This window comes from Teleopsis dalmanni, chromosome 2 (assembly GCF_002237135.1).
Source record: "Teleopsis dalmanni isolate 2A chromosome 2, ASM223713v2, whole genome shotgun sequence".
In the NCBI taxonomy this organism is placed as follows: domain Eukaryota; kingdom Metazoa; phylum Arthropoda; class Insecta; order Diptera; family Diopsidae; genus Teleopsis; species Teleopsis dalmanni.
In genome coordinates this window covers 63,864,526-63,875,801 of record NC_051847.1, presented here as the reverse complement: position 1 = coordinate 63,875,801, position 11,276 = coordinate 63,864,526, and the positions used below count along the sequence as shown (strand labels likewise).

Sequence of the window (11,276 nt, the reverse complement as noted above, 5' to 3'; positions counted from 1 at the left end):
TCACTGACTAATTTGAGTATTCCTCATAATCTTTGTTATTATTCAATATTTGATCTAGGATCTGCGTACTGCCCCGTGCGATTAGTGATATCTCTGAGCTTAGATAGTGCTAAGTATGGCAGCCTGTCGGTTTTCGCATATAGCTTCAAAGCTCTGTCTCTTATGTATTTTTTGACCGTATCTATTCTAAGGTCTCTTAGCATGTCATTCGTGCGGATGGCACGTTGAAGAGCCTTCGGAGAGCATGACTTTGACCAACTTGTAACTTTTGGATAGTAGAGTCGACAACTTTGCTATACGCGACACACCCATAAAATAGTGCTGGTCTAATTATCTGGCTATAGATCAGCTTTCTGTTTTTCGCGCTAAGGTTGTTGTGTTTGAAAAGTTGTTGTAAGCAGTGCAGTGTTTTAGCGCAACTACTTATTTTACTTCTAATGCTGTCCTCCCAATTATCACAATGTCACCAACTCTCACTCTCGGTGAATGTTACCTGTGTTTACGAATATTAAATAGAGCTTAAGTTTTCTCATTGAAGGTAATCGTTTGCCCTTAACGACTATATAACCCAATATATCATATAAGGCATGGTGTGATATTGTTACTTCTAAAATATTTCTTTTCGTTTGATATATATATATATATATCAAAGTTTATTGACCTGAGTGCATATGTCCAGTGCTGTATTCCTACATACACAGCAGTGGGGTATTCAAGTAGAAGATTTGGAGTTAGATTTTCGTTCCCCTGACAATATAATACATAAGGTAAACAATAACTTAACTGCAAAAACACTGCCAAAAAATATATATTCTAGTACATTACCTCTGGCACAATCCTGTGTACGCCAATGTTACAAAGTTTTGCAATTAACTGAATTCTATAATTTGTTCAACGAAATTTGTTTGATGGCCAGAATTACTGAGTTAAATGGAAAAGCGCAAATATGCTTGTGAAATATTCCTTCAGCACCACGAAAATCATTTTTGTTTCGAAGTGTGATGGGTGACGAAAAATGTATTTATCTTAAAAATCCGAAGAGAAAAATTGTGGGCAGCATGCCTGAGTCAAATGGAAAATCGCAAAGTTGCTTGTGATATCTTTAACACCACAAAAAAAAAAAATCATTGTTGTATAGAAATGTGATGGGTGATGAAAAAGAGATTTATCTTATAAGTCCGAAGCGAAAAAAATTGTGACTTTCACCTGGCGAAGCCTCTGGTCATTCAACACCAAAGCCGACACGCTTTAGCAAGAAAATCATTCGCTGTATCTGGTAGATATTGCGTGTTATAAACTCCTGAAGTCGGTATATTAAGTTGTAATGATATAATACAATATATAGTAAATAAGACAACTTAATAGTTATTGTCTCAAATAATCTAATTAATCTATCTATATTATGTACTCTTTGTTAGGATCATTGTATTATAAAAGCTTATCTGTAATAGCAATAACTTAATAAAAAATTAATAATCTGTAGTAATTAATATTGTAAGAATAACAATTATTTTTACAAGCTTTTTTCCAAATATTATTTCTCATAATAATTTTATAAGAACTTTTATATTGAAATGTTCTTAGAACTTTTTAATTACTGCTCGTTCGGTTTTAGAATTTTGGTCTAATAAATATTTAAGACGATATTCTTGTTATTTCAAAAATTCATAAAATATTAAAAAACATATATTTTGTTTATTTTTTACTACATTCTCTACTTTCAAAACAAGATCAAGAATATTTACATTTGCCGCTCTAAAAGTTCTCTAACTTTTGTAATGTGAAAGGTCAGTTTACATATTGCATATTAATAAAGCAAAATGTAAACATGTGTAAAATCCTGAGATAATAGAATTTTCCGAAATGGTTTTATAAGTTCTTTAATATTAGAAAAGTTTAAGTTTGTTGTGCTTTAACACTTACGACTAAGGATAAGACAAACTCATATTGTATGAGGATTTCTGCGCCTGTGCGCTGCAATAAATTATTATTCATACATCGCAACTACCAGTAGCCAAAGAATCAATAAAATCCACTGCATAAATACTTTAAGTCTAGTGGTGCCAGTAGCAAGACCATCAGTCATACATTCGCCATCATTGCACATTGTTTGCTGCTTTGGTCAAGGATATGTGCGGATTTAGTGAAATATTTACTTTATCAGATGTTTGAGAAATTCGTTAATCAGGAAATATTTTAAACGCGGGTTTATCTTATGTCAAGTGTCAGATTTTTATATAAAAAAAAAAATAAATAATTCATTGCATCAATGAAAAGTATGGAGAATATATGAACGGATATGTCACACCTATTGAAACGCACAAAGAAAACGTGCCTGAAGGTGAGTAATATGTTTACTATTTAAAATTTTAAAAAATAAATAATAACAAATAAAAATATTAAGTGATTGCCAATAAAGAACTAAAAACAAACGATTGATGTGATTGTGTAAAAAATAATTGCAAAATTATAGAGTGAAATGCTTAAAGAAATCAATAATATTGATTCCAACTTACTCAGCCTGAAGGTATGCTAATTCTTAAATTAATGGCCTACTAGAGTGACCACAACATCTAACGAAAAAACTTATTTATTTATACGCAAAATAGGTAAACATGTGCATTTTATGCGCAAGTACGAATTTTGTCGACAAGAACCCACAATCGCAAACTAATTTATTACCCAGTAGAAAATTGAAGTTGTTCTAATCAATACGGCAAACCAACTTTTCAAGTAGTTCAATTTAGTTTATTCGAGTTATTACTTAAATTGTACAAACCAACTGGATATTCATTTTGTAACAAATGATTGAAAAGCAGAAAAATATTTTTAAATCAACAAAACTGGTTATAATTCTTACTTGGTATAAATATGGAGCCGCTTAAAGTTTTTGTGTAATAATGGTTTACGTTGTTTGAAGATTATTTTAATATTTTGATTTTAAAAAAGTAGATTTCAGTTTTGCAGGTCACGTCTACAAAATAGAAAACGGCTTTCGTTTTTATAAAACAATTTATTTATTATTTGAAAAGTGGTGGTGCATTGCAACCTAAAAAACCTATTATGATTATTTAATCTACAGTGACCAGTCAACAATAAATCAAATTCGATTTATTTGATAAACAAACTAACCGGTGAATATACCAAATTTATTTGTATTAAATAATTGAAGCGCCGAAATAATGGAACAAGTTGTTCAAATTATTTTGCAGTCGAAAAAGTTATAATTCTTATTTTTTATAAATAAAACATTCCATAAAGTTTTTATGTAGTAATAGCTTTATTGTTTAAAGATTAGTTTAATGGTTGAATTATAAAAAAAATTAAATTTCAGTTTTGCAGGTTACGTCTACAAAAAACGACTTTCGTTTTAATAAAACAATTAATTAAATTGTATTCAGTTTATTTGATATATAAACTAATTTAAATTATTTATAATTCTTATTTGGTAAAAATATAAAACTCCATAAAGCTTTCTTGTGGTGATGTTTACGTTGCTTAAAGATTAATTTAATGTATGTATTTTAAAAAAAAGTTTAAAGTTCAAGTTTGTAATTTTTATAAAACAATTAACTAAACCAAATTTGTATTTTAACAAATTTAATATTTAACAATTTTAGCGGTACGAACAACTATTAACTCAGTCCACCTATAACAATATTAGAAAAGCAATATATTTGAATTAAGTTAATATTAAGCAACTGTTTAGATAATTCTGAGGTATTTGTCTAATAATGGTCTAAGTCAAAACTTGCAAAAATATTGAACAATCAATTTCTCGGTTGAATTTGACACAAATCCACACAGACACATTTATTACCTATTGTGATGTCATCAAAGTTACCGAAAGAAACGACCTAAACTAACCATTATTTTCACCCTGCGTTATCCTTATCGAAACATTTATTCCTTCACATGAACCTAATGAGAATCGTTAAATCTCTCTTCGTTATTCTTGCTAAGTCAGTGAAGAAACGATCTCCTAAACATTGAAGTCAATTTGCCTTCAACCATAGTTGAAACATTGGCGCAATAGTGCGATGCACAATCGTTATTTATTTAGTGACTTCTAAAAGTTTAAATACATTTCATTCCTTTTTATAATTTTATCTAACCTTACAAATAGTCCATAAGTTTTCATCTTTCATCTATACACCTAAGTAGTTTGCACGTCGAAGTTTGATTTGAGGTATCAACCCCATTTATACTCATTTTGGAGCTTCTTGTGAAACCTCGTCTACCTTCTCTTACCCTTGTATATCACATTGTTCTAAATCCAATAAAAAAATACACTGTTATGCTTAATATTCACCAGTGTGGTTCGACCTTTCATTTACAAACCTCAATTTCGCCATTCAGGATTCAATTGCCTTCTGAAGTTCCTGATTGTCTACAAAAAATAATAATAATGCAACTTGTGTTAATCTAATTAATTCTTCAATTGGGTATATATTAGCTTATATACTTATATGCAAATTTACGCTTATATAGCGTATACTGTCTTACCTGCATGTTCTTTGAGCAAATATCTACCTTATAAGTAGAGAAAAAAGCAGTTAATATTCCACGGAAAAATTGTTAAAATAAATAACAGAAGAAAAACATTTAATAAATAAATGTAATCTTAAATCATATAAACACGGATATACGAGCATAAATCCTATTACACACGTAGTTATTGATTCTCATAACCTTTCACCTTCTAGTCTTTCTATTCTATGAATGTTGTCTAAAATAATCTATGGCTCTTAAAATTTTATATCGAATATTTTGCCATTCTTCTCGTATCAATCAATTTTTTAAATATATTAAAATGATTTATGTTCTGCACAAGTTCTTAGTAAATGGTGGATTAATTCGTTAACTCGATAGAAAAATATACTTGAATTAAGGGTAAGTTCTTATATGACTGTCAAGTGTTTACGATGAAATTCTCAAATATCTACTTAATAAAACTCTTTCCTCCTTTGATTTTTGAACTTCAAGTAATTTTTTGCTTCTTTTCTAAAATTATTTTTCGAAAATTGGTATATAGTTTATGTAATCCAAAAGTAAACTTGTGATTACTTAGGCTATGTGTAAGATTCAGGCAGATGACTTGCAAGAAACTTTTTAACAAGTTGTCCATCAAATTTCCACCCTCATAACCGTTGAACTACAAAACAATATGTATATTTTTTTTTTACTTTTTATCCTAAAAAAGGGATTGATTATTTAGTTAACAAAATCAGTAAATATTTTTGTGATTAATAAGGTTGTAACTTATAGGCATATAACTAATGCAAATATTCGATAAAATTCCTAAACATCTTAACCAAATTAATATTCTACTAATCTTTCAACTGAAATTATTTTTAATTTTTTTTAAATTTATTTTAAAAGATTGAAAAATTTCGTTTTCCGTATATTTAAGGAATAATACAAGAACAAAAATTCGTTTTATATTATTTTAATCAAATGAATTTTTTGGCTAACCATACAGCTGTTTCGAGTATTGCCAAATATCCATTATCAGTCGTCTAGGAATTATTTCTTATATTTAGTTATTCGTAAATAATTTTTTGAAACTGCAAGTACCAAGGGTTGAACTTAGTGCCCTGCCAAATTATATTCTTGTATAATATTAATTCTACACAATGTATTAATTAACGCAAATGTTATATTATAAAATATTATATATGCATTTTTATCGGATCACACATTAAAATCCATTACTGAATAAAGTAATTACATTACTTGTACAATACTTCATCAACAAATTTTTGCTGCTGGGTTGTATGCATTTGGCAAATAGATGGGCTGGTGTGATTTCATACTTGCACAAAAGACATGCAAAAGCACTTATAAGTATATACAATATATATTGTGAAATTGACCTCAGAATGTGAAGTTCAATTTTATAGTGGCTTTCTAAAAAATGTTGGCCACATATCAAGAAAATTGTGTCATTTATATATATTTGTCATGCTATTCTATAGGCATTCATGGTTTTGGATTGAATACAATGCCTGTTACATGGAATGGCGTTGTCCGATTATGTCGTGCATATTAATTTAGTCATCAAATCGCCACCCTCTTTTGGATTTATAAATTGGAATCAGTTTGAATGATTTTCAATTCTATCAAATTTTGTTCTTCTAATGTTATTCAAACAATAGAACACAAGTTATTATATAAAATAATAATGGACAATATACGAGTGGATAAGAAAGTGTTTTTTTCTTCAAACTATTTTAATTACAAATTGAATTTTAATTAATTAGTTTTCGATTGCTAAATTGATACAAATACGTAATACTAAAGTAAAGTGATTAGTTATTCTACTAATTCTAAAATTGCTTTTTTTATTAAAAAATCGTCTATACTTTTTACATTTATATTCAAGTACTGAAAACCCATCTACAAAATTTGCTCACAGTATCACGTGTCAGTTAAACGTAGATTTAACTCCTTTATGTACCCCGCTAAGCCGTAACTGATCATCAATCCATAGAATCGCGAGTTAAATGCGTCAGCTACAAAAACTTATCCAAGATTATTAACAACAATAAGTCTACGATTCACATTAAGTTATTATGTGGCACTTTGTAAACAATTAGTGCTAGTTAAAAAAACTAACTAATTAATCGTAAACTTCATTCCTACATCATGTCATCAAAGTGAGATAGATTTATATGTTATATATCCGCATATAGCAATACATAGATATCTGGAAAAAGTTCTGTATATTTCGTCGTTGTCTTCCTTAATCCTTGGTGGAGGTTATGTAACCTATTACTACTGGCGCATCTGTTTTTACAACAAAAGCCTATGCAATCAAATTCACTCATCTACATTAAAAGGAAATTTGGAAACAAATTTAATTTAAAAGGAAACAAGTGCTTCTTCATCGCTATTATAACAGCACTTTTTAGGTCAACATTCTCAGGTCATTCTTCATAACCTTACATCCTCTATCATTTATCCAGATTCTTACATTCTTAGGTCAAGAGCTTTGCTATAGCTCCTAGAAGCTAAGAGTATTATGGATCTTTGGTTACATGACGCATATATGAGAATGTATCAGCTGATCAAATATCTAAATCTCTTGTAATAATAGTTTAAAACAAGGCACATCAATAAATTTTATTTCTGGGATTTAAAACATCTCAAGTAACTGTTGGTTTTAAAAATATTTTATATGATAATGCAGTAGATAGATTATTCACCTATTTTCCAACCATCAAAATTTATTTACGTCACTTTAACAGTTAGAGCAGTATTACTAGTTATGGGAGACAGTTATTCATTCCAGACACAGCGTTCTAAAGTGCTCCTAATGTGTAAATTTGTTAAATTTTACACTGTATTTTTTTTCTCTCACTTGGAGAAAAGACTAATCATTATATTTATTAAGTCTACCTACGCAGTTCGAAAATGCTTAGAATATGAACATGTAATCAGTTTCGTAAATCAAGTGTTGTTAGTGCTTGCTCAACTTGGTCATGCTACCGAAGATACGACGTACCTCTACGCCGTCTTCAAATACCTTTTTCGTTGAGGCATCTCCAACCATTCTTACAACATGATCAAGTCAGCGAAGCCGGTCATGGTGGTTCATTCGGATGCGGTAGTCATCGTCAACTTGTAGAGGACCGAAGATCATACATTCTCTCAAAAACTTCCAATACTTCTTCATCATTCTGTGATAACTTTCATGCGTCTGCAACGCAAAATAAGAGGAGATGATTTTTAAATCCTTGTCAAAATTGTTCGTGTTGTAATCCTTTTTTTTAAATAAAAATTTAATAAGGAATCAACATTTTGCACAACTTTTTTTTCTGAAGGAGGTATTTCAATATAACTTTAAATGTCTTTAAATATAATGCAATACATAAATACTTGCAACATAATCACATCAATTGTTTGCTTATAAAATTTTAATATAAATTTATATGAATTTAAAAATTCAAAAACTAATGAATTAAAACAATTCACATTTCAGTTATTGCGGAAACTATCATCTAAAACATCTAATGCAGAAAAATTGGATGAGGAACCTGAGCACGTTGGCACTATTGCACCGCAATATACTGAATTACAAACAATAACAAAAAACTCAAGCAATAATAATGTTACAAAACCGCTGGAACTAGCCTTTGATAATGACATAGATCTTGTATCTGAAGATGAGTTTAATCATTTTTGCTTTGATAGTAAGCATGGTAATTCAATTTTGCAAAGTTTGACTTCTAAGCTCTTCCTTACCGCCGATGGTTATGAATTTCATCGTCTTCATCAATTACGAAGCGATACGACTTCAGATATTTTGCAATTCGAAAACAATTTCGATGAAGAAATCGTTTTTGAGAAGGTCAAGTACAGGGAGGATATAAAATATTTTCGCCACTCTCCGTCCAATTGTAGCCTAGACAATACTGCACAAATTACTTTCACACCTACGCCTTATCACTTATCCGATTCAAATAGCATTATAAGCAATAATTCTACCGATGATAATTTACATTTTACACCATACACAAGCAAACGAAATAAGTTTTTTCCAATGAACTTTAATCTAGACTCTTCCGCAGATGATATGCTGGCAGTACGAGATAAGGTTTCAAAACCAGATGATGAAATGCATACATATAAAATGGCTCCAGTATTTAAATGGGATATAAATGGGAATCCATTTGATGCGACAATGTATAATAATGATAATTGGAGTGAATATGATTTTAGATTAAATAAAAATCGCGGTAAACGTTTCAGTGTTCATCAATCAGATGAATCTCAAAAATCTAGTTTTCGTTCCAGTTCCACAACACTTGAAACTTGGATTGAAGATGAACAAATTGGAAATTCCTTTCACGAACAAATAGGACTGCATAGTAACTTTTGCCTTACGACAGCTTAAATATATAAACAAGTGCTCTTTAAGATTGAAAAAGTGAGATAAAAAATATTATAAATCAAAATATAAGTTTACACTTAAAAATACCAAATAAATTTATTTATCTATTGTACTTTCAAATTGAATAAAATAAAAAGGTTGTTAAACAAGTTTAAATAATTATTAATAATTTTTTATTATAATAAGAATTTATTTAATAAACTTATATAAATTTAATACCAACACAACATAATTACTAAATTCTTTCAGAATTACTTGATTCACAACAATATCTTTGATAAATTTCTAAATAAAAGCCTAACTAAGTCGTCCATATAGCGACAAAACTGAGTCAATAGGCTATCTGACGGGTTATTTTAGCCTGAATGGCTATTTGAACAATATGAATCTGTAGATACATCAGGTATTTTGGTGTGTCTATGGAACAATGACCCGTTAGAACCGATATTATCTTGGATATATCCGATTTACTTTTATGGACTATGTCAGAGATTCTACATTTGAGGTTCTAGAAATGGGATGTTGAAATTCCGATATTTGTAGAAATTTTTTTGTAAATATTCCACTTTGATATGAACCAAGTGTAAACCCCTGATTTAAGAGTTCATTTCATCAGCTAAGAATAGCAATGTCTGAACATTTTTGGTACTATAAGGGTCAATCATAAGCATAAAAATATCTTTAGATCATTTATATATTTATTTCACGGAAACTAAATTGCCTGTATATGATTTAAAAATATTTCAATATACTGTGCTAGGCACTTAGCATGAAAAAGTAACTAAATAGCTATTAACCCTGCATAGAAGACTTTTAATAGTGCTCAAACCTTTTTGCAGGATAACAACTTCTTAAACTATATCACCACTTGGAGATGTCGAGTACTAACTAATGTCAAAGTTATAGTCCCATTCCAAAGACGTATATTTTATAAATACATGTATAGATATATATGTGACAAGTTTTAGGTGTATATAAATTAGGAATAATTATTTAATTAGTGTTCTAAAATATTAATATTATTAATATTAATTATAATTTCTCAAAACATTATTTAGTTCATACATGAAAATGTTGTTAGACATAGTGGCAAATTTTATAGTCGTAATGGATGTAAATTCAGATTACTTACTAGATATGTCGCTATTACCTTCGAAAATTGGAATAAAAGAATGTTTACACCTAAAGAAGTAGTAATACACATAATGAACCATTCCCTAATAAACCGAATTCAGGTAATTTATCTGGTAGTCATGTCTAAAAATTTGAGTCAAATAATATCATTTAACTTCGCAATAGTTTTAAAATATAGCCAATTTCGAATAGGAAACTTTATCAATAGTTTGTACAATACAATAAATCTTATAGTAAGTGGTGCAACAATGTCTGGAACACAAGTCAATAATTGTTTTCTACCTTTTATTGGTGTAGCTATTTTGATATTCATATATATATGTTTCTAAGACACATCTTTTTACTGCACATATATAAGAAATAGAATTCCTAGGCTAAAATATTTCAATTCAGAAGCTATCTCCTTATAGAGGAAATGTCTTTATATATATATCGCATTTCAGATATTTTCCGATATCCTTTCCATTTTATTTTTCTATATAAAATCTAGAGTTCTTTTAGAAGATCAAGGCCTCACAATTTAAATGTTGTCTAACAATTTTATTATTTCGATCAGTATAACCGATTTTCAGTCTACAGAATAAGAAGATACAGGATCTCATCGGTATAAAATGGTGTCTAGAATTTATTTTAAAAGAATAATAGAAATTTATAATAAATTATTTATTTTCAAGCAACAATGAACATTTATATAAAACAATTTATTTTTGTTTACTAGTATTCATTTCAATTAATATTCCATGAAACTATATAACTTCATGTATATACCACAATACATGTGTAAATACATATGTACTAACATATATGAAATATTTATATGTGTACATTTATTTATTATTTTTATTTATCTAAAGTTATCAAATTCCATAGTTACCTTATATGTTAACTATTTGCAATCAAGGAGCTCTACCACTTGTCACACTTTATACGTATTCGCATATGTATGGGATTTTCTTAGGTCCATATTTAACACAATATAATCCCTCTAGACACACGTAGATATAAACCTGCCTCTTTCACTTGAAGTTTATCTCTAAAAAACGAAATAATGAAAAGAAAATACAAATGCAAGCCATTATAAAACACATTTATATATATATTGTAATTAATAAAAATTTATTTGTGCACATTAAAATTAAAATTGAAAAAAAATAAATACATAGTAACAAAATGTAGACAATAAAGAAGAAGCACTAAACTTACTTCAAAGGTTCAGTTTTCCAATTTTTATGGAAGTGAAGTACGC

At 28.9% G+C, this 11,276-nt stretch overlaps 1 protein-coding gene across 1 annotated transcript; it reads left to right on the top strand.

The window, feature by feature from the left end:
• Positions 1-2,105: 2,105 nt before the first annotated feature.
• LOC119686436 lies at positions 2,106-8,973 on the top strand. Its single transcript, XM_038101020.1, has 2 exons — positions 2,106-2,341; positions 7,985-8,973. The coding sequence occupies exons 1-2, from the start codon at positions 2,300-2,302 to the stop codon at positions 8,897-8,899; spliced, it is 957 nt and encodes a 318-aa protein (XP_037956948.1). The 5' UTR covers positions 2,106-2,299; the 3' UTR covers positions 8,900-8,973.
• The last annotated feature ends 2,303 nt before the right edge of the window (positions 8,974-11,276 follow it).